Source organism: Prionailurus viverrinus, chromosome C2, assembly GCF_022837055.1.
Source record: "Prionailurus viverrinus isolate Anna chromosome C2, UM_Priviv_1.0, whole genome shotgun sequence".
Lineage (NCBI taxonomy): Eukaryota > Metazoa > Chordata > Mammalia > Carnivora > Felidae > Prionailurus > Prionailurus viverrinus.
The window spans coordinates 153,940,423-153,964,173 of NC_062569.1; the positions used below are offsets into that span (position 1 = coordinate 153,940,423).

At 46.9% G+C, this 23,751-nt stretch overlaps 1 protein-coding gene across 7 annotated transcripts in view; it reads left to right on the top strand.

Annotated features, from left to right (window-relative positions):
* Nucleotides 1-2,320: 2,320 nt before the first annotated feature.
* IGSF5 (immunoglobulin superfamily member 5) overlaps nucleotides 2,321-23,751 on the top strand; it is an 80,796-nt gene continuing 59,365 nt past the window's right edge. For 2 of the 7 annotated variants that reach the window (XR_007155743.1, XR_007155742.1), the window contains exons 1-4: nucleotides 2,339-2,470; nucleotides 2,757-2,940; nucleotides 6,844-6,921; nucleotides 20,588-20,905. Coding sequence is in view for 4 of the 7 variants with exons in the window: in XM_047875727.1 (XP_047731683.1) it covers nucleotides 6,864-6,921; nucleotides 20,588-20,905 (376 nt within the window). In the remaining 3 variants the exon portion in view is untranslated. Of the gene's footprint in view, nucleotides 2,471-2,756; nucleotides 2,941-6,843; nucleotides 6,922-20,587; nucleotides 20,906-23,751 lie in introns of all 7 variants that reach the window. The other 5 variants (XM_047875727.1, XR_007155744.1, XM_047875729.1 and 2 more) reach the window with 5 other exon arrangements.

Here is a 23,751-nt window from a genome sequence, read left to right on the forward strand (position 1 = left end):
CAACAAACCTGACCCGATACAACCCTTACCTTCCTTTTAGTCTCCCCCCTGTCTTCACCTGCCCACAGTTTGCCACACTTAAAAGCCTGGACTTCTTTTCCTTTGCCCTGCCACTTCTCTTCAAGTTTATTGTCTTGTTAAGACTCCTTTGAGTACTCAGCACCGAGTTTCCCCTACCTGTATGCATTAATAAACTCTTGATACCTTGCTGTTCTCTTGTTTTCTCTTGTCAATCTGTCTTTTGTCAGTTTAATTTTCAGGCCCTACCCACCAAACCAAGGAGGGTATAGGAACAAATCTTTCCTCTCCCCTACACTCTCATTGTTATCATAACTCAAAATTTCTAGAAGCTCTAACAATAGTTTCCAGTAGTTATGCTGAGGCTGAGCTGTGCTCTGAAGGTCAGTGCTTGGGACTCCTGGTGCTGACTGATATTCTTCTTCTTTTTTTTTTTTTTTTTTTTTTTTTACATTTATTCATTTTTGAGAGACAGAGAGAGAGAGCACAAGCAGGGGAGGGGAAGAGAGAGAGGGAGACACAGAATCTGAAGCAGGCTCCAGGCTCTGAGCTGTCAGCACTGAGCCCGGTGCTGACTGATATTCTTTTTTTTTTTTTTTTTTTTTTTTTCTTCAACGTTTATTTATTTTTGGGACAGAGAGAGACAGAGCATGAACGGGGGATGGGCAGAGAGAGAGGGAGACACAGAATCTGAAACAGGCTCCAGGCTCTGAGCCATCAGCCCAGAGCCCGACGCGGGGCTCGAACTCACGGACCGCAAGATCGTGACCTGGCTGAAGTCGGACGCTTAACCGACTGCGCCACCCAGGCGCCCCGCTGATATTCTAAATGACTCATGCTGAAGCCGAGAAAATGAGGAAAAGTGTATCAGGGATAAAAATCAGCTACACTGGCCTTGGGTGTTCATTTCAGTGGCTCATTGTTTGGGAATTATTTGAGTTTTGAATTATGCTTGGCCTTCAGGGACATAGCTCATAAATAAGATGCCACAACCTTGTGTATATTTGAGAGATTATTTGACTCACATGTGGTTAACTCCTGGAATCTGTTTCGCTCACCGTTTTTTCTGACCAGCACAGGGCCTTGTAGGGGAGGAGGAAAACAAACCTTTTTTTTGCCCTCTCAGGTACAATGCCTGGGACCTGTGAAGCCAGGTTAGCAGGATAAATGTGTAATCTGCATGCATATAGGAACCAAGTGGTTGGAATGAATACTTATATATACCTGATTTAGAAGGGGAGAGTAAAGGGGGGGGGGAAGAAAGGCTTCTTATGGGAAAAACAAATAGTGTTTTTTTGGAAGGACAAATAGATTTTCAGTAGAAGAGACAAGAGAGAAGGTTTGTGATAATGTTTATCTATACAGGTCTATACAGGTTATCTATACAGGTGATGAGTGATCTTTTGACGTTATTCTCATTCAGAGTCGTAAAGTCCCCCTGAAGAAGGGATCTCCAGTAGGCTTCATTAGTGGGCCCACCCTATAAAGGAATTTATGGCAGCCGTATTCCCCAGTAGTTAATGCTTTTAGTCAGAAAAGGGAATCTCTAAGAAGGCTTTTTTTTTTTTTTAATCTCTTAAATCTCAACTATTTTCAGCCTAAAATAAATCTCTATGCCAAACTGGCATCTTTTGGGGGTGGTGTATTCTGATCCTGTTCCACTGGGGAGAACCGTTTCCCCCTATTTATTTGTTTCAGGGTCTCACGCTAAGTGCGTGATCCACACCCTCTGTTGGTGTCTATTCTGTTCAGACGCCCTTGGCTCTGAGTCCCGACAAGATTAAAATGCAGTGGGTGAGGGGCACCTGGGTGGCTCAGTCGGTTAAGCCACTGACTTTGGCTCTGGTCACAATCTCACGGTTTGTGGGTTCGTGCCCCACGTCGGGCTCTGTGCTGACAGCTCGGAGCCTGGAGCCTGCTTGGGGTTCTGGGTCCCCATCTCTCTTCCTAACCAACCTCCCCCCCCCCCCCCCCCCGCCCCACCCCTGCTTGCACTCTCTCTGTCTCAAAAATAAATAAACCTTAAAAAAAAAATTAAAACGCGGTGGGGGAGACTAGGCAGGTGCTGAGAGAGAACGGCATGAGAGCAAACAGTTCCACGTGGTGCTGCCGTGTGGTGGGTGCCAGGTGGTGGTCTCTTCCAGAATTTTCCACGGGCTCTAAGGAGCCAAGTTCCTTTGTTCAGACTGAGTGCTGGCTGGGTGTGGGCGTGGGAGGGCCAAAGAAACCTCTTAGCAGTTTTCCTACAAATGCTCCTCGGGAAAGTGCGGCCACATTCCAGAAGGTTTCACCCTCAGGACTACTTTTCTTTCACCAAAGAGTCTTCTTGTGGGTGTGGAGGTTCTTGGCCGGAGAAGGAACCGGCTCGGCAGGCCCCAGGCCCGTGCTGCCGCCAGAGATCAACAAGGTTGTCCAGGCCGGCGTCCTCGGGCAGGAAGGGCCCCCAGCCTGGGTAAGAGGACCTTCAGCCCCCAAGGGCTTGGCTCTGTGGGACTGAGAGAGACAGAGAGAGAGAGAGAGAGAGAGAGAGAGAGGGGCCCAGAAGAGGAGCCAGGGCAGAGGGCCGAGGGGAAGGAGTGGTGGCCCTGGAGGCCGTGACCTTCTCAGGCCCCGCTGGGCGGCCTGGCTTGCTGTTTGGGGCTGGCTAATGATTAGCAGGGAAAATGTCACTCTGGGGCATGCACACCTTCCGGGAGCGAGGGGCCAGTGGCAGGCAGGGGCCACCTCTGTGTTTACAGCCCGGCCTGTGACGTGACAGGGCCATTTCAAGAGGAACTTCCTGCTAACCGGCAACCCGGGTGGAGATTCTCGGTGGCCACACAGGTTTGTTCCTGCGTTTGCGTGGAGGGAGGACGGAGGCCCAGATGCCTCTGGGATCAGAGAACCTCTGTGACGCCGGAAGAGGAGAACTTCCTGCCCGAGGTGAGCCAGCTCCAGCCAGCGGTGGGCGTCTGTCCAGCAGGTCCACAGGCACCTGTCTCGGGCCGAGGGGCGGGTCGCTTTCCCCGGGAAAGTGTCCCAGGACCAAACACACACTCTTTGTTTCCCAACTTCCACCCAGTTAAACATTAAGAAAGAAGGCTGTTCGGGGAGTTCAGGAATTCAAGATGACTTCTGATAGAGCGAGAGCCTCCGTCATAGCACGCCGCTGTCTGGGGGCGGCGAGAGCTGAGAGCCAGCTGGGATTTGGGGGGGTCAGGATTCCAGGGCTGGAAAGTCACCGTGGCCCCATGGGTCATTCCCCGCACTTGTAAATGCCGTTTCTCCTCCTGTGGGAAGGAGAGCCTCACGGAAGTCTCCGGAAGCCCTCACGGGGGCCTCATTCCTGCAGGCAGGACAGCCCCTCCGGATGTAGGGGTGCAGGACGTGGGCTTGTCAGAGTGCAGTCTTTATGTATATTTAGGCACAGACGTTTGCAGCAATGGAATTTGCTTGGATTTTGCTGGATTTTGCGTGGATTTTGCTGTGACGGATTCTCGCTCACCCTGACCAGCACCCAGCTTTCTTTTTGGGTCTTGGCGTCATGCTGCTGCCTGTAGCAAGAAGTGTGGCAGGCACCTTGGCAAAGCTCTTTCCAGGGACCCAGAAACGAGGGCTTGCGTGTGGGGGCAGCTGAGTGAGATAATGAAACGTGGCGGTTTCCTTTCCTGAGATCAGTGCGGTGGCCCCTCACACACCTTCCGTGTGGTTTTTGCCTTGTCAGGGCAGTAAGGGAGTGGTTGGAGGTTAACTCCTGTTTAGTACAAATAAAAAAACCTTTTTTTAATGTTGATTTATTTATTTTTATTTTTATTAAAAAAAATTTTTTTTTTCAACGTTCATTTATTTTTGGGACAGAGAGAGAGCATGAACGGGGGAGGGGCAGAGAGAGAGGGAGACACAGACTCGGAAGCAGGCTCCAGGCTCTGAGCCATCAGCCCAGAGCCCCACGCGGGGCTCGAACTCACGCGAGATCACTCGAGATCTCGCGAGATCGTGAACTCACCGACCGCGAGATCGTGACCCGGGCTGAAGTCGGACGCTTAACCGACTGCGCCACCCAGGCGCCCCTTTAATGTTTATTTTTGAGAGAGAGACAGTGAGAGTGGGGGAGAGGCAGAGAGAGAGAGGGAGACACGGAATCGGAAACAGGCTCCAGGCTTGAGCTGTCAGCACTGAGCCCGACGCAGGGCTCGAACCCATGAGCCGTGAGGTCATGACCTGAGCTGAAGTCGGATGCTTCACGGGCTGAGCCCCCCAGGCGCACCAGTACAGTTTTTTTTTTTTTTTTTTTTTTTAAGTTATTTAGTTTGAGAGAGAGAGAAAGCGCAAGCAGGGGAGGAACAGAGAGAGAGGGACAGAGAGAGAATCCCAAGCAGGCTCAGCTCTGTCAGTGCAGAGCCCGACATGGGCTGGAACCCATGAACCTGTGAGATCATGGCCGGAACTGAAGTCAGTTGCTCCACAGACTGAGCCACCCGGGTGTCCTGTGTTTAGTACAATTTAGCAAGACTTAAGACTTTAAGAAGACTTTGCAGGTTTTCAACGAGAAGTAGGTACTTCAAGTCTTCCATAACAAAATGAATGGGAAGTGAAATCTCCGGGGTCTGTCCAACTATCCCACAGAGATGTTAACTTGCAAATTACCCGGCCATAGGTCCTCATTGAATTAAAGCGAAGGGACAGCTCCTTTCTGCACACATCCTTCAAATACCAGCCGGGCACAAATGCACTCCTGCAGCAATCCTGCCCCGGGGCTCCCTGGACCTCACTGGGCACTTCTGCCCTGCCCGTCCCGGGGATTCTGCTGGGCTCTGGGGAAACAGAGTCACTGCTCTTACAGAGAAGAAGCCAGAACAGCGTATGAGGGACAGAGGCCGAACAGAGGCTTTAGAAAACACAGCACTCAGACTCGGCCTGACTCAGCACGGCTATCGGTATTTCCTAATGGACCTTAAACTTCGGCTGCAATTTCAATAAACACTGGGTCCAAGCTTGGCATTTATGGCCTTCGGTGAGATGCGTAATCTTCTCTACGAGGGCTCAGTGTCTCCCGCATCCTCAGCTGGGGTGTAGCCTTCTAGACGACCGGTCTAGCCACCGACTTGTCAGAGCAGTGTGCATCGAACCTTGCAAATTAGTAAATGATTTATTGGCACTTCATAATTGGGGACCTGGAGTCCGTCTGGGAGGGCTGGGGTTTCAGTCTGGCCTGGGTAGGGCTGCTGCACAGCTTGCCGCCCGGGCCTATTTGTGGAGCTCTGCGGGGTGTGTTTTAGACCCCGCGGGGGCCGGGGTCCCCACAGCGGCACAGACTTTGAACCTTGCGCTGTGCCGTGCACGCAAGTGGTTATGGTTTAGCACGCATGCTGAGTTTTGCCTTCCCAACACATCAGAGAAACAGAGGGGTGGAAACCCGCGTTCCTTCTCGTGAGCCCCGAATAGCCAGGATCACTGCTTCAGCGTGAAATGGGTTCCGCAGACGTGAGGTGTGGTGGTTACTTGTGCCTGTTTCACTTCCTGTGTTTGTGCTTTTGTGTTGCTGTGGGGTCGGCCTCTTTCGGCTGTAGGAGAGGAAAGGGGACGGGAGCCCTGGACAGGTGTCAGCCCATTACAAAATCCCACAGCCGTGGGGAAGGGGGGTCTCTGATGAAACCCGGTGCCCCACATTTCAGAGGGAGGGTCCCCCCCGCCCCCCTCCCCAGTTGATGGGGCTGTGACGTCTGTGTGAACGCCAAAGCCAAAGTGAAAACCATCCCCTGGTTAGGGAGCGGTGCTCCACACGGTGGTGGTGTTGAAGACTGTGAAAGAAAGAGACCTTTTGCTGAGACCAAGGGGCCATTGTTTTTGCGGGCAGTTCCCCACACGTTCAGTGGGTGATTTACCTTGCATGCTCCAGTGGGACCGCACGTTGCTGGTGTCTGTGTTGCATGGGCCTACCACAGGGAAGAAGGAAAAAGTAAAAATAAAAAGAGAACATGTAGGGATGGAGGGATGAGCAAGAGGTTTATCCAAGAACAAAGGGATTGGAAGGAAGGGCCAAGAGGTGCACACGACAGGTTTCCCATGAGCTGCCTAGGGCTCAGTCTACCCTGACCTCTCCTAGCTCCGACCTCTCCCCCTCTCCCTCACCCTTGACTCCACCCCAACGTCAGTGCCTCTCAAACATGCCAGGCATGGTCCCACCCCGGGGCCTTTGCACCTGCTGTCCCTGTGCCTGGAAAGCTCCTTTGCAGATATCCACGTGGCTGTCACCTCACCTCCTTCACTGTTCACGGAGCACCTTCTTGGGAGACTTTCTGTGACTTGCCTGTTTGTAATTACAGCCGGCCACCCCATGCACGCACACGACCCCTTGCAGACGTCCCCCTGTTCTCTCTCTCTATATGCCTTTTGACACCTTCTAATAAGCTTATGTTCTATTCCGCCTGTTTTCCCTTTTGGTAACGTGAACTTGTTATGGGGAGGATTTTTTTTCCCCCTCAGTGATTAAAACATCATGATTGAAATGAAAAACAGCAAGCCCTCACCCCTACATCCTGGTGAGTCAGTCAGCAGTAAGGCTATACCGTCTGCCTTCCATAACTTATACCTGGACTGGGGAGCAAGATCGTTTAATGCAGGGATTCTCCAACTTGAGCCTGGGCCAGAATTGGTTCACTGTTTAATTGTTTGGACAGATTTGTGTGCTCGCCCCTGGAGCTTCTGATCCAGCAGGTTTGGGGTGAGGCTGGTGCCACTGACCGTCCCTCCGCGGACACCCATGAGCTGGTAGGGGCTCCGCGTACTCGGGATGCCAAACGCTCATCAGTGACAGATGGTTACCTGGCTGCTTTGTTTCCCCAGGGTGAAGAAGACGCGTGGTGATGGAGGGCAGGTGGAAAGGCATCTCGACCGTGCTGGTCATCCTGGCTGGGCTGGCAGGTAGGGGTCTCCTGAGCTTGGTGGAATGTTCCTGGGCATCCGCTGGAAGTGGGCAGGAGGGAACCCGGAGGAAGCTTCCTGGATACGTGGCTGCCAGCAGCTTCTTCCTTGGGCCTTTCTCACTGCTTCCTCTTTCCACAGAAGGGTCTCTTTCCTTGGGTGCACTTCCTGCTCTCTTGACTGAATTTCCTACCGGTCCTTCCACTGGGTCGTCTCTGCTGTGAGCGTTTGCCCTTCCATTCCTCCCTGTAAGTCATTGTCCTGTCCTCTGCCTGCTTTTCTCTTCTTCCATTTCTATCTGGCCTTCAAGGAAGGCCCAATTCAGACATCACCTCCTCCCTGAAGCCCTCCTGACCTTGCCGTTTTCTGGGTAATAATCCCAGCTCCCATTTACTGACAGGGGAAGGGCCCACCGCTGTTTCTCCCATCAGCTTCTCCTCGTCCTGGATCGCCCCCAGGGGGTCAGTCGAAAGGGACTCCAGGGGGTCCCAGGCCAGGGTCTCCCGATCACACTCTGCTTTGCAGGAGGTGGAGCTTGAGACTGCGGGGTCCTTGGGGTGACTGGAGTTGGTTCCCCCAGCTTTCTTTTGATTATGTCTTGCCTAGACTTCTGTGCTTCGGGTGTGTTTGTCTTGTTTCCTGACTAGGTTTCAAACTCCAGAGGGTGGCCATCCTGTATTTCTTGTGCAGTGATTTCAAGGCATTGTACCGAAGAATGATGAACATGTAGAAAAGCTCACAAGTCACAGAAGTACAGCTTGATGAATTTTCACAAACTGAACACCTTTGTGTATTAACAGTGAGACCAAGAACCTCCCGTGAATGCCTCCCTTTTGGTCATTCTGATACCCCTCCCCCAATATTCGATATTTATTGAAAAACGGAAAAGAATGAAATAATATAGGGACTCTCAGAGTGTGTTACAGGCAATAAGGACTCTTTTGTAAGTTTTGGTTTGGAGTATGTTGAGACATTAAGCCCAGGGGCCCAGGCTGTGGTGTTAATGTGTATTTGAGGGCAAAGATGTTCAGAACCCCCCGACTCATAGTGCGCAGTGTGAGGTGTTTAGTAGGCGCTTGATAAGCCCTGGTTTGTGGAGAGGAAAACACCAGCCCTGTTGCGTAGAGCTTGAGGACTTGTCCAGGGGCTGGCAAACCACGCTCAGCACTCATTTGAGGGATAAGGCTCCAACGTGGCTATTTCAGCCACAGTTGCAAAAATCTCTTCTGGCAGTTTAGCGGGGAGCTGATGTGCTGTGGGGTCTCTGGTTTTTCTGGGACATTTTCCATGAAGCTGTGTTTGGAACAAAGGGGAGGCTTTGGTGGAGGCCTGGAGATGGCTGTTCCAGGAGGGGAGAGTGTTATGGGCTCATTCGAGTGGCCCCTGGGGGATGGGATCCATTGCTATGGACTGAGCACCTCGGATGCTTCATCTTGGAAAGTCTGGGGGTAGAGACACCTTCATTCGTAGACTTTGAACAGCTGAGAGCAACCTCCATGCACAAAGCGTTCCTGCCAGTCCTCTCCTCTCTGTCCTGCCCCAGTGCAATGGGTTATTTAGAACTTAACACCCTTATTTATTCGCTCAGTGAATATTGACTGAGGGCCTGTTATGTGCCATTTAGTTGTAGGCATTGTGATGTGGCAATGAAAAAACCAGGCATCGTCCCTGCTAACAAAGCGCTCAGAACCCCACAGGGGAATTAGGCACTTATTGGTAGAAAAATCAATATAAAGTTGCCATTGTGACAATTGCCTCAAAGATTTGAAAGCCAAGACTGGCATGCCAGACTGATCACTGCCCATGCAAAGGCCCTGGGGCCAGAAAGAGTTGGTGAGTTTGGTAAATTTAGGGTGGTCTGGTGGCTGGAAGGTGAAGTTTGGGGCCAAAGGAAGTTGATGGGAGACTAAGTGAAGTCTTAAGAGGATAATGTTAAGGGTTATCTGGTCTTTATCCAAAATGTACATGTTTAAAATATTTAAACTAAGTCTGAGTGTGGAGGTGGGCGGTAGGGGTGTCTTATCATGCTGGTGTGCTGGCTGCCGTGTGAACAGCAGTTCTGGGTGGTGGTGGCACAGCGGTGACACTCGAGCTTCCTGCCATCATCAGTGGGACTCTGCAGGTGCCTCAGGACCGCCCCCCGCCCCTTGTTTCTCAGTTCCCTTCTGACTTTCCTGAGTCCCATTTTCTCAGCTGCCTCACCAAAGCATTTCTCTGCTGCCAGATCCCCTGCACTTCCCTTTCTCCCTTTTGATTTTAATGGTCTGCTTCACTGTTTCTTTGCAGTGGTCAGTAAGAGGCAGGGGAAGGCGAGGGGTCTGCAGGTGCAGTGAGGGAGGCGGGAGGACAGTGGAAGAACAGAGGGGTCTGGCCTCCGACCTCCCATCAGGGAGACATCCAGCTGCTCCCCCAGGGAGCTGAGAAAAAAACCTTCGCAGAAAGCCGGTAGGATGCATGTTTGGGGTCCATTTATGGAGGGCCGGGAGGAGGCACGAAAGTGCTACTGTTGGGTGATTTCCGTTTTGCAGACAGGAGGATGCAGTGAGTGGACGGGATGTCTGGTCCCGCTGGCAGCCAGTCAATCATTCACGGAGGTGCCTGGTGGAGTAGGATCCTGGGGAGAGGAAGCAGAGGGAGGGGGGCTGCCGATGTGGGAACTGGAGAGTGTGAGTGTGAATAAGAATCTTGCAAATGGACAAACTCCCGAGTTGGGTGACCACCACAGCTGGTGGCCCAGGGGAAGTGTCTGGGAGGTGGGGGTGGGGGGTGGACACTGATCTTTCTTGTGGCTCTGCCCTGATTTGCCTGTTCGCTCTACAGAGTGAAAGGGGAACAGAGGGAAGAGGAAGATTTGTGTTTGGTGAAAGGCCTTACTGTCAATTTTCTCATATTTGTTCTGTGCAGGGCAGGGTTACACAACCTGCAGCTGATAGGATTCAGGGAGAGGAAAGGGGCTCCAGGACCTCGCATTATCAGGGTACAGCTTCCGAGTCAGGAGGCAGGGCTGAAGGCGAGTTTACCTATGGCGGTAGCCAAGACCGCTGGGGACGTGCTGTCCGGGGAATGTAGTGCTGACGATTTGGAGCCTCCTGTTTAATTTATTAGAGGTCAGGTTCAAACTGCAGCAAGAGTTTCCATTTGTTCTTCCTCCCTCTCACCTCCCACCTGGAAAGTAAGGTATGTGACCTGCACGTTTTCTTGGTCACAGGTGCAGTCTGGTGGCTCGGAGCAAACAGTGTTCCAGAGTGAAATAATCTCTCTACCTCGCACTAGGCAGTGAGGGAGCCATGATTTCAGATGGGTCTGCGTGTTCTGTGGGAGCCACTTAGATGGCGCTCCTGGCAGGGCGGGCTTGGGTCTCAGCCACCTTGGCGCTCCCCACACCTGAGCCACTGGGCTCTGTCCATTTGACCCCCACCGTTCTGCATCATGAGTGGGGGGAGCGTGCTGTTGTCTCCCTGTGGAGTGGGGAGAGCTCATCTCTTTCCTCGGGGTGTAGATTTGGTTGTTTCCTTCCTTCTGTCCTTCTGAAGGTGCAGTTCAGGGCTCGTGGAAAGAGCCAAGTCGGCGCAGAGGCCGTGACTTTCCCTGGGGGATAATTTTTGACTTCTCTTCCTCAGGCTTTTTTCTTTCTCTAAAATCCCAGATCAAAGGGATCCTTGGATTAGAGAGGCCTGCCCCGGGATAAGGGAGGATGGCCAATAGGAGTTGTTATTTAGAGTCCCACTTTCTCTCTTTTCCCACCATGCCCAGAGACAGGAAAGAATAACCATCATGTTTATCCAAACACAGGAATAGTCTTAGCTAATTTGATCTTCCCTCAGTTCTGCCTCTTTGGAGCCTGTAGGTCTCTTTTCAGGACCCTTTTCTTGACCTTGACCCTGGCTGCCTTGCCCCCTGGTCCTGCTTGCCTCCGGGGCTGTGCAATAGTTCTTGCTCTCCCATTAACCTGTCCCTGCGGCAGACCGTGCATTCTGGGTACTCAGGTGATGCGTTAATGTGTCTGCCGTGTCCTGTCTTACAACTTGACCATATGAAGTTGGAAGGAGAGGTGGCTGCAATGATTTGGGGGCACTCAGGCTATATGGCAGGCTGCCTGGTGGTCCCACAGGAATCCTACAGCTGCATAAGGTAGGAGGAACCCTTTGGAGTCTTACTGGTGTGGCGGGCAGGGCTGAGGAGAAACCACAGGGTCTGGTCTGCTTAGGGGTCTGTTTGCTATAAACTCTGAGTGAGATCAGAGGCGGAAAGAGTGGGCAAGAGTGGGAAGGTGTGAGTGTGGGTTCCAGCTCATCACTATGATGGCAAGTCCTGGATATTGCTTACCTTCATTTATTCATTTAAAAAACCAGAAGTGAAAAGAGGGGCATGAAGGATTTGGAAGACTACCCTTTGCCGTGCAAGTTCTATGTCGAGTTATTATTATTATTATTTTATTAACTTGTTTTATTTTTTATTTTTTAAATTTACATCCAAATTAGTTGGCATAGAGTGCAACAATGATTTCAGGAGTAGATTCCTTAATGCCCCTCCCCCATTTAGCCCATCTCCCCTCCCACAACCCCTCTGGTACCCTCAGTTCTCCATATTTAGGAGTCTCTTCTGTTTTGTCCCCCTCCATGGTTTTATATTATTTTTGTTTCCCTTCCCTTATGTTCATCTGTTTTGTCTCTTAAAGTCCTCATATGAGTGAAGTCAAATGATTTTGGTCTTTTTGTGACTAATTTCACTTAGCATAATACCCTCCAGTTCCATTCACGTAGTTGCAAATGGCAAGATTTCATTCTTTTTGATTGCCGAGTAATACTCCATCGTATATATATACCACATCTCCTTTATCCATTCATCCATTGATGGACATTTGGGCTTTTTCCATACTTTGGCTATTGTCAATAGCACTGCCATAAACATGGGGGTGCATGTGTCCCTTCGAAACAGCACACCTGTATCGCTTGGATAAATGCCTAGTAGTGCAATTGCTGGGTCATAGGGTAGTTCTGTTTTTAGTTTTTTGAGGAACCTCCATACTGTTTTCCAGAGTGGCTGCACAAGCTTGCATTCCCACCAACAATGCAAAAGAGATCCTCTTTCTCCACATCCTCGCCAACATCTGTTTTTGCCTGAGTTGTTCATGTTAGCCATTCTGACAGGTATAAGGTGGTATCTCATTGTGGTTTTGATTTGCATTTCCCTGATGATGAGTGATGTTGAGCATTTTTTCATGTGTCGGTTGGCCATCTGGACATCTTCTTTGGAGAAGTGTCTATTCATGTCTTTTGCCCATTTTTTCACTGGATTGTTTGTTTTTTGGGTGTTGAGTTTGAGAAGTTCTTTATAGATTCTGGATACTAACCCTTTATCTGATATGGCACTTGCAAATATCTTCACCCATTCTGTCGGTTGCCTTTTAGTTTTGCTGATTGTTTCCTTCGCTGTGCAGAAACTTTTTATTTTGATGAGGTCCCAGTAGTTCATTTTTCCTTTTGTTTCCCTCGCGTTCGGATACGTGTTGAGTAAGAAGTTGCTGCGACCAAGATCAAGCAGGTTTTTGCCTGCTTTCTCCTCGAGGATTTTGATGGCTTCTTGTCTTACATTGAGGTCTTTCATCCATTTTGAGTTAATTTTTGTGTATGGTGTAAAAAAGTGGTCCAGGTTCATTCTTCTGCATGTTGCTCTCCAGTTTTCCCAGCACCACTTGCTGAAGAGACTATCTTTATTCCATTGGATATTCTTTCCTGCTTTGTCAAAGATTGGCCATTTCTGGGCCCATTTCTGGGTTCTCTATTCTGTTCCATTGATCTGGGTGTCTGTTCTTGTGCCAGTACCATCCTGTCTTGATGATTACAGCTTTGTAGTATAGCTTGAAGTCTGGGATTGTGATGCCTCCTGCTTTGTTTTTCATTTTCAACATCGCTTTGGCTATTCGGGGTCTTTTGTGGTTCCATACAAATTTTAGGATTATTTGTTCTAGCTCTGTGAAGAATGCTGGTGTTACTTTGATAGGGATTGCATTGAATATATAGGTTGCTTTGGGTAGTATCAACATTTTAACAATATTTGTTCTTCTTATCCAGGATCACGGAATGTTTTTCCATTTCTTTATATCTTCTTCAGTTTCTTTCATAAGCTTTCTATAGTTTTCAGTGTATAGATTTTTCACCTCTTTGGTTAGATTTATTCCCAGGTATTTTATGGTTTTTTGTGCAACTGTAAATGGGATCGATTCCTTGATTTCTCTTTCTGTCGCTTCATTGTTGGTGTATAAGAATGCAACCGATTTCTGTGGGTTGATTTTATATCCTGCAACTTTGCTGAATTCATGAATCAATTCTAGCAGTTTTTTGGTGGAATCTTTTGGGTTTCCATATAGAGTATCATGTCATCTGCAAAGAGTGAAAGTTTGACTTCCTCCTTGACTATTTGGTTGCCTTTTATTTCTTTGTGTTGTCCGATTGCAGAGGCTAAGACTTCCAAAACTACGTTGAATAGCAGTGGTGATAGTGGATATGCCTGTCTTGTTCCTGACCTTAGGGGGAAAGCTCTCAGTTTTTCCCCATTGAGGATGATATTAGCGTTGGGTCATTCACATATGGCTTTTATGATCTCAAGTTATGCTCCTTCTATCCCTACTTTCTTGAGGGTTTTTATCAAGAATGGATGTTGTATTTTTTCAAATGCTTTCTCTGCATCTATTGAGAGGATCATGTGGTTCTTATACTTTCTTTTATTGATGTGATGAATCACGTTAATTGTTTTGCAGATATTGAACCAACCCTGCATCCCAAGTATAAATCCCGCTTGGTGGTGGTGAATAATTTTTTTAATGTATTGTTGGATCCAGTTGGCTAATATCTTGTTGAGGTTTTTTCATCCATGTTCATCAGGGAAATTGGTCTTAGTTCTCCTTTTTAGTGGGGTCTCTGTCTGGTTTTGGAATCAAGCAAATGCTGACTTCATAGAAAGAGTTTGGAAGTTTTCCTTCCATTTCTGTTTTTTGGAACAGCTTCAAGAGAATAGGTGTTAACTCTTCCTTAAATGTTTGGTAGAATTCCCCTGGAAAGCCATCTGGCCCTGGACTCTTCCTTTTTGGCATATTTTTGATTACTAATTCGATTTCCTTACTGGTTGTGGGTCTGTTCAAATTTTCTATTTCTTCCTGTTTCAGTTTTGGTAATATATATGTTTCTAGGAATTTGTCCATTTCTTCCAGATTACCTTTTTATTGGCATATACTTGCTCATAATCTTGTCTTCTTATTGTTTTTATTTCTGTTGTGTTGGTTGTGATCTCTCCTCTTTCATTCTTGATTTTATTTATTTGAGTCCTTTCCTTTTCCTTTTGGATCAAACTAGCTAGTGGTTTATCAATTTTGTTAGTTCTTTCAAAGAACCAGCTTCTGGTTTCATTGATCTGTTCTACTGTTTTTTTGGTTTTGATAGCATTAATTTCTGCTCTAATCTTTATTATTTCCTGTCTTCTGCTGGTTTTGGGTTTTATTTGGTGTTCTTTTTCCAGGTCTTTAAGGTGTAAGGTTAACTTGTGTATCTGAGATCTTTCTTCCTTCTTTAGGAAGGCCTGGATTGCTATATACTGTCCTCTTATGACTGCCTTTGCTGCGTCCCAGAGGTTTTGGGTTGTGGTGTTATCATTTTCATTGACTTGCATTCAGTGACATCCATATACTTTTTAATTTCCTCTTTAACTTCTTGGTTAGCCCATTCATTCTTTAGTAGGATGTTCTTCAGTCTCCAACTATTTGTTACTTTTCCAAATTTTTTCTTGTGGTTGATTTTGAATTTCATAGCGTTGTGGTCTGAAAATATGCATGGTGTGAACTTGATCTTTTTGTACTTACTTAGGGCTGATTTGTGTCCCAGTATATGGTCTATTCTGGATAATGTTCCATATGCACTGGAGAAGAATGTATATTCTGCTGCTTTAGGATGAAATGTTCTGAATATATCTGTTAAGTCCATCTGGTCCAGTGTGTCCTTCAAAGCCGTTGCTTCCTTGTTGATTTTTTGATGAGATGATCTGTCCATTGTTGTGAGTGGGGTGTTGAAGTCTCCTACTATTATGGTATTACTATCGATGAGTTTCTTTATGTTTGTGATTAATTGATTTATATATTTGGGTGCTGTCATATTGGCGCATAAATGTTTACAACTGTTAGGTCTTCTTGGTGGATAGACCCCTTGATTATGATATAATGCCCTTCTGCATCTCTTGATACAGTCTTTATTTTAAATTCTAGATTGTCTGCTATAACTATGGTTACTCTGGCTTTCTTTTGTTGACCATTAGCATGATAGATGGTTCTCCATACCCTTACTTTCAATCTGAAGGTGTCTTTAGGTCTACACTGGGTCTCTTGTAAACAGCATATAGATGGATCTTGTTTTCTTATCCATTCTGTTACCCTATGTCTTTTGATTGGAGCATTGAGTCCATTGATGTGTAGAGTGAGTACTGAAAGATATGAATTTATTGCCATTATCATGCTTGTAGAGTTGGAGTTTCTGGTGTTTTCTCTGGTCCTTTCTAATCTTTGTTGCTTTTGAGATATATATATATATATATATATATATATATATATATATATATATATATATATATATAATTTATTTATTTTTTCATCTTTTCTCCCCTAAGAGAGTCCCCTTAAAATTTCTTGCAGGGCTTATTTAGTGGTCACAAACCCCTTTAGTTTTTGTTTGTCTGGGAAACTTTTTATCTCTCCTTCTATTTTGAATGACAGCCTTGATGGATAAAGAATTCTTGGCTGCCTATTTTTCTGATTCAGCACACTGAATATATCCCACCACTCCTTTCTGGCCTGCCAAGTTTCTGTGGATAGGTCTGCTGCAAACCTGTTCTGTCTTCCCTTGTAGGTTAGGGACTCTTTTTCCCTTGCTGTTTTCATGATTCTCTCCTTGCCTGAGTATTTTGTGAATTTGACTATGATATGCCTTGTTGATAGTCGGTTTTTGTTGAATCTAATGGGGGTCCTCCGTACTTCCTGGATTTTGATGTCTGTGTCTTTCCCCAGGTTAGGAGAGTTTTCTGCTATGATTTGCTCACATAACCCTTCTACCCCCATTTCTCTCTCTTCCTCTACTGGGACCCCTATTATTCTCATGTTGTTCCTTTTTCATGAGTACTGATTTCTCTAATTCTTAAATCGTGCTCTTTTGCCTTAATCTCCCTCTTTTTCTCGGCTTCGTTATTCTCTGTAAGTTTGTCCTCCATATCGCTGATTCTCTGTTCTGCCTCATCCATCCTTGCCGCCGCTGCATCCATCCGTGATTGCAGCTCAGTTAGAGCATTTTTCATTTCATTCTGGCTATTTTTTATTTCTTTTATCTCTGCAGAAAGGGATTCTAATCTATTTTCGACTCCAGCTAGTATTCTTATTATCATGATTCTAAATTCTGGTTTAGACATCTTGCTTTTATCTGTGTTGGTTAAATCCCTGGCTGTCGTTTCTTCGTGCCCTTTCTTTTGGGGTGAATTCCTTCGTTTTGTCATTTTGAAGGGAGAAAAGGAATTAATGAGGTAGAAAAATTGAAATTAAAAAAATTAAAGTTAAAAAAATATTAAAATGAAACACACACACACACACACACACACACACACACACACACACAAATTGAATAGATGGTGCTAGATCCTAGGTGTGTTTTGGTCTGGGTGTTGAAAGTGGTTTGACACATGAGTTCGAGCCCCGCGTCAGGCTCTGGGCCGATGGCTCGGAGCCTGGAGCCTGTTTCTGATTCTGTGTCTCCCTCTCTCTCTGCCCCTCCCCCGTTCATGCTCTGTCTCTCTCTGTTCCCCCCCCCCCAAAAAAAAAAAACGTTGAAAAAAAAAAGAAAGTGGTTTGACAGATTAGAGAAAAAAAGGTGGGGGGGGGCGGAAGAAAAAAAAGGAAATTGTTTGAGAATTTGAAAAAATGAATACACTGAAGTGGGCTAAAATGAGATGATGGGGGTAAAATAGAATTGGAAAAAATTTACACAAAAGTAAAGAATATAGTAGGAAAAAATTAAAGAAAAATATTTTAAATAAACATTGAAAATCATGAATTTTTTCTTTTTCTGTATTCAAGAAAAAGAAAAGAAATGAAAAAGAGAAATAAGAGAGAAAAAAAGAACTCGCTGGAAAATTTGAAAAAGTGAATATACTGTAGTAGACTAAAATGAAATGATGGAAGTAAAATAGAATTTGAAAAAGTTTACATAAAAGCAAAAAATAGAGTAGAAAAATTAAATAAAAATATTTTTCACAGAAATTGAAAGTAAAAATGAAGTTTTTCACTTTCTGCATTCAAGAAAAAGGAAAGAAATGAAAAAGAGGAAAAAGAAAAAGAAAAAAAACAAGGAAATCATTTGAAAATTTGAAAAGGTGAATACACTGAAGTAGACTAAAATGGAATGATGGAAGTAAGAAAGAATTTGAAAAAATTTACACAAAAATAAAAAATATAGTAAAACAGTTAAAGAAAAATATTTTTAATAAAAATTGAAAATAAAAATGAAGTTTTTCTCTTTCTCTATTCAAGAAAAAGAATAGTGTAAAAGAAAAGAAAAGAAAAAAAAAGAAAATTGAATAGATAGACCTGCTAACAGATTGAAATAGGACTGAAATTACTTCATTTTCCCCTAGAAGTCAGACTACGTAGTGCTTTATAGCCCATAAACTAAGTAGGCGGTGAGACTTGTCTTCCTGAAGAGCGAGGTTGGCCCAGTTGGGCGGGGCTCCGTGCAACAGCTCCGCTCTCCACTAGATGGCGCTGCTCAGCTCACTGGGGTGGAGTGTTGCGGGGCTGGTAGGTGCGTATGTGCCTGCGCGGCAGTGGTAAAAATGGCGCCAGCCAGCTACCCGGTCTGTTCTCCCCATCAGCAGTCGCGCACCCGTCCTCTGGCTTCAGCTCTCGTCCACTCCCCGCTTTTCCACTCTCCGTGACCAGGCGCCAGCAGTACCTCTCTCCCGGGTTTTGTCCCAGATGCGGCTGTTTTCCCCGGCCCCTTACTTCCGAAGGACCCCGGCTTTGACCCGCTCCGCCCGTCTGCGGGAGGGTCTCACCGAGCCATGGCCAAGTGAGCAACGCGGAATGTCGGCTGCAGCCAGGAACGCCCGCTGGACCCTGCTGTTGCCGGTGCCCCGAGACTGCGGCCAGGTGCCAGCCTGCCCCAGAAAAAGTTCGCGAGATAGTGTAGCAGCAACGTTTCAGGGATTATGGAAGATCACAACACACATCTGGCACCAGGCTTTACCCTTAATGACCTTGTTCCTGCACCAGCGAATTTGGCTGTTTTCTGGGGTCTGCTGGGACCAGGTGGCTTCAAAGGTCACCACCAAATGTCCTTCCAGCAGTGGAGCCGCTTTTCCCCGTGTGGCCCGAGAACCTCCCAGACCCCACTCTGCTCCCGGGGACTCGCCCTTCCCACCAGAGCACCGCCAGGTAGGGAGCTGCGGGGTTGCAGCCTTTGCACTCCCCTTGTTTACAGTCTTAATTGGAATTTAAACCCTCTCCTTTCTCCTTTCTCCCTTTTTAGTTTAGTCCCTGTGGCCGTTTCCAATTTTCCACTTTCCCTCCAGCTGCTTTTGGGGAGGGGTGCTTTTTCCGTATTCTCTGCCCCCCTCCCCCTCCCAGTCTCTGTCCTCTCCCTGCCTGCAAAGGCGGCTTCCTGCCCGCTGCCGGCTTCTCTCTCCCCACGTTCACCTCTCCGCGCCACGTCCCTGCTGAGTTCTGTGGTTCAGGTTGTGCAGATTATTGTATTAATCCTCCAGTCAGTTTTCTAGGTGTGTAGGATGGTCTAGTGTTGGTCTGGCTGTATTTCATGGATGTGACACACAAAAAACTTCCATGCTGTTCCGCCATCTAGGCTCTTCTCCTGATGATTATATTTCAATGCAAGGGTTCCCAGCCCTCCTCTTCCTTGTCCTGGTCCTCAGGCGGGGCACAGGCTGCTCACCCTCCTCATCCTCCCTCCTCCTCTTCCTCAGGCCGGGTGCGGGCTGCCGTCCTCCCTATATCGAATTATTATTACAAACATGGGAAGCTCTTAAAAACCCTGGCTGCCAGTTGGCTCCTCTAAGGCGATTAGAACATCTGTCCTAAATGGACAAAAGATTTTTCTTGAGTTCTTCCAGTGCCGAACGTGCTTCATCCCCTGTTATCGTGATTCCTTTCATGTGAGCTGGAGAGCCCTTGAGGTCCACTGTGTGGAAGACCAGTTAGAAATTGTCACTCCAGGGTCACCGGGGTGGCTCAGTTGGTTAAGCATCTGACTCTTGATTTTGGCTCAGGTCATGATTTCAGGTTCATGAGATCGAGCCCCGCATCGGGCTCTGCGCTGATAGGACAGAGCCTGCTTGGGATTGTGTCTCCTTCTCTCTCTGCCCTTCTCCCACTCGCATTTACTCTCTCTCTGCCTCTTGAAATAAATACATGAACTTAAAAAAGAAAAACAAGTTGTCACTCCAGGTAAAACCAGCATTATGGTGCATCTGGGGAACCAAGGGTTGAATGTTGTGGAAAGTGTGAAAGAAACAATTCTACTTAAATCTACACCACTCTTGGCTTGTCTTACAAAATCAACACATTCCTTCTTGCAGGTTATATGCTCATGAATGTTTACTGAGTGTTTGAGGGTCACGTTTAGGGCTTGACATGGACTGTCATATTTGGTTTTTGAAACAATCCACTGTGGTGCCAGTGCCCTTGTTCTGTGGCTGAGGCGAGTGGGACATGGAGAAGTTGAGATAATTCGCCCCGTGAGCCAGGAGCCCCACCTGACAGTCCATGGGCTTCTGCTTTTGAGCCACCTGCCTGTCTGCTGGAGTTTTGAACCCAACACTAGATATGGTGGTATTTTTTTTTTTTTAACAGCCTACCAGATGCATTGCTTGATCGTTCTCATCATTACGGGAACCCACTCCCCTATCCTTCTGCCTGTTTTCCCTCTTTGTATTTCCCCACCCATGTCTCTTCTGGTCCTTAAGAGGAGAGGCATGGAATCAATGATAGTACGGTTCTCTTGATACTCGGCAACTGGCTTACCTATTACTCCACGACCGTGTACTCAGATGCAACGTTTGTCTCTCTCCATCTGGATCCCTTCTCTCTCAACCTTGTTTATCCCCCAGCCCTCGACACTGTCCTAAGGATCCCATCTGGGGGCTCTAAGGGTGCAGGGGCATGCAGTGGGCTATGATCTCAGCATGCTGGGGTCCCCATTCTCTTCATGAAGAGAGACTGTTTTCCACCTTCCCCTCTGAGCCCTGGGATTTCCACAGGGGTGGAAATCAAAGACCCTGCCCAACTTCCTTGGAGGATAACTCTCGTTTCATGGGGAAGGTGAAAACTTGTCTCAAATAGACCCGGGAGCTCTCGGGGCCAGGCTGGGATCAAGGTAACGTCGCTCTGGAGGTAGAGGAGCAGTCTTGCTGGGAGGTGCTCTGAGATGTGGAGGGAGCGGATGGAAAGGAGGGATGGGTGGCTTCCTGTCCACTGGGGAGACATGGTGTTGGGACCAGGAAGACATGGGGTCTGAGCCACTGGCCATCCAGAGGCCACGGCTGGTGAATACAGAAGGGTCAAACCCTACCTTAGACTTACACAGATTTCTTCACTTACCGCCTTGAAACACTGGTTGCCTTCCAGCTTCTGGATCCAGCTATCAAATCATAGAAGGTCCCAAGAACGCAACAGTGCTGGAGGGCTCGGAGGCTCGCTTCAACTGCACGGTCTCACAGGGCTGGAGGCTCATCATGTGGGCTCTGAATGGCACGGTGGTTCTGAGCATCACGCCCTCAGAGCCCATCATCACCAGTGACCGCTTTACCTCTGCGAGCTACCAAGAGGGCGGCAACTCCATCTCTGAGATGATAATCCATGATGTGCAGCTCCGTGACGCGGGGCACATCAAGTGCAGCCTCCAGAACAGCGACCGCGATGCATCTGCTTTCCTTTCAGTGCAAGGTGGGTGCACAGGTGGCTCTGAGCGGAGCAGGTGGAGGCGGCTGGGTTGGATGCCAGGGGCACAGGAGGACCCTGCATGCATCCAGGGTCTGCCCTCAGCGTGTTAGGCTTAGAAGTACGAATGCCTATTGTTCTTTTGTTTGTTGTTTCTTACCCCAATTCTTCACCGAATCTCTTTCTGCCCTTCTTTCTGTTTCCCCTACCTCATCTCTTCTTTCCTTTCTCTTTTCTTTCACTAAGACTCTTAAAGACAGGTCTTATCACTTTCCCATCGCTATCCCACCGAGAGCTTTTGTGGACATATACCCCAGATTCTCCGAGGCCGGTTGTGGCCACTGCTCTTTGATTTAGGAATAGTTGCCCATCACTGCCATTTCTCTGGTGTTTTATATACGTGCTGCTCTTTCCTCACCTTATGTCACGTATGCACTTTGAATCATGATTTTTTTACCCTTTTCCTCTTTCCAGTTGAGTTCTCCCAATCCTTTACTCTTTCCTGCCCCCAGTGGTTCTTGTAGTCAAAGGTGGGTGTTCACTAACTATACCAAACATTTTAGGGAAAAGAGTCAGCGAAATTTATCATAAGGGATAGTTTATTTTTCATTTTCAGAGGTAATTTTGAGGTGCTCTAAATCATGGTATGTAGTGAAAAGAAAAATAAAAGGATGCTTTACAAGAATTCAGAACATCTTTATCAAAGTTTAATCACTTTGCTATTCTTAAAATGCAATTATAGGGTATTTGTAGATGCATTGGAGCTAGTTGAGCTCCTGATTTCTGTGGCAGCGTTTCTTAAGAAAACCATGTCGTATTTTGAAATTTTTTCTTATGTCTATTTATTGGCTTGTCTAGGAGAAATTTCCAAACATTTGATCTGTGTTAATGTTGCATCAAATCCAGTTTGATAACATTTGGTAGGAATGCAGGTCTACCTATTTCTACTTGCTTTTTTTTTTTTTTTTTTTTTTTACTTAGCCAAAATGTTGTCCCTTTACTTTTATGTGGCTTTATTTTTATACGGCTTAATGATATTTTCAAAATAGTGATTTTTATGAGACTACCTGGATTATTGGCTTAGTTTGCATGACCAGATTCTTACCATAATGATTTGTGGCATAAGGGAAGGAACACAGGAAAAATGGAATCAAAGACACGAGTTCTGGGTTCGCTGTCATCAGTTACCAACTTAGTGACTCCTGAGGTGGCCCGACTTCTTCATCTTTAAAAGAAGGATAAGGCTCCCCCGCCCCACCTCACAGGTGTACTGTGAGGGTCAGATGAAGCAGTGACTGACGATGGCTTGAAGACCCCAAAGTCCTGTTTGATTCAATTTATCACACATGGAGCTGGGAGCCAGCGTGGGCTAGTGGTTCATAATGCAGGCTTGGGAGCCTGAATGCTAGGTTCAGATTCCAGCTGTATCACTTGCTAACTGTGTGACCTTGGCCGTTATTTAATGACTTTGTGCCCTAGTTTCCTCATCAGAGGGTTGTTGTGGGATCAACGGTGTAGGTCCAATAAAGTCTTTACAACAGCACTTGGGTCATGGCCATCTCCGTATAGCCAATCGCATCCCCGATAGGAGCACACCATTGTGTTGGGCATCTGGAAGTGCCCTCAAAGATGGATAGAAGAAGACAGAGTCCTGTCCTCAAGGACCTCCCGGGAAGAGTAGACCATGCACATGCAGGGATAACATGAGTGGCCTGGAGATGCTGCCAGGTGCTGTGAGGGAGACAAGTTCAGGTTTGAATTGGGAGGGGAGAGAGAGAAAGAGCAAAGCCTGTACAGATGACTCCGTGTTGAGGTGCCCTTCTGTGCTTCGAAGGTTTGGGGATGCTAGGCCAAGGGGGGAAATGAGAGAGGAGGGGGACACCTGGATCAAGGACACAGGGCCAAAGGCATGACTTAATTGATATGTTCATGGCACATCAAATTCATAGATCCATGTGTTTTTATAGCAGCTTTGCTCAAAGCTCCACATCTATCAAGTTGTCTGTGCCTAAACATGCATTTTTGTCGGTTGGCAATTACCGTAGCTTTTAGTTTTGATACACATGGAAGATTAAGCATTTGGGATGATAAATTCTTTCCCAAGGTCATGTGGAAGGAACCCATAGACTGGGCACCGAACTTGGTCGTATTACCTGGGTTCCAGTGGTCTGAATGGCTCTTTGTTCCCAGAGGAACAAATGTTCTCTAAGCAACAGGATCTTTTTCAAGGGAAAAGAATCTTGAAGAAAGAGGAAACATCCATGTTATTTTTAAAATGGTTTAGCTGAAGATTTATTTTTTCCAGCTCATGTATCAGCAAGAAAAAGAGAGCTTACATAGCTCCCTCTAGAGTCATCTTAGATCTGTGTGAATGCTACAGTCATCACCTTTGTATAGAGTGTTCGTTGCGCTATGCGAAAAGCTTTGTGAAAGCCAGTGGGAAAAGTTGAATCACAAATATGTGTAGAAAAAGGAAATGCTTCCGGTTGCTGCATTTGTCCATCCATTGCCAAGTCTGCCCATTAAATCACACACCAAATTCTAGACCCCTTGTATTTCGAGGGCCAGTAGACTTGAGTTCAAGATCGTCCCTTGTTAATTGAGGCAATACCGCTCCTTCCAGTTTCTGTCATCTTAAACCTCTCCACCAAATGAAACAGTGAGTGGAGAAGAAGGAATAAGTACAAAACCCTTTACATGTAAGGAACAAATCCATTTCCCTCGCATTGTTGCATTTACAGTAATCCCTGCGTTAGCAAACCGGCTTTACTTACTCCGAGAGACTATTGAGGAAAGGAATGGTTGGAAATTTAACATTTTAGAGTAAGAAGAGCTTTCAGAGCTGACCTAGT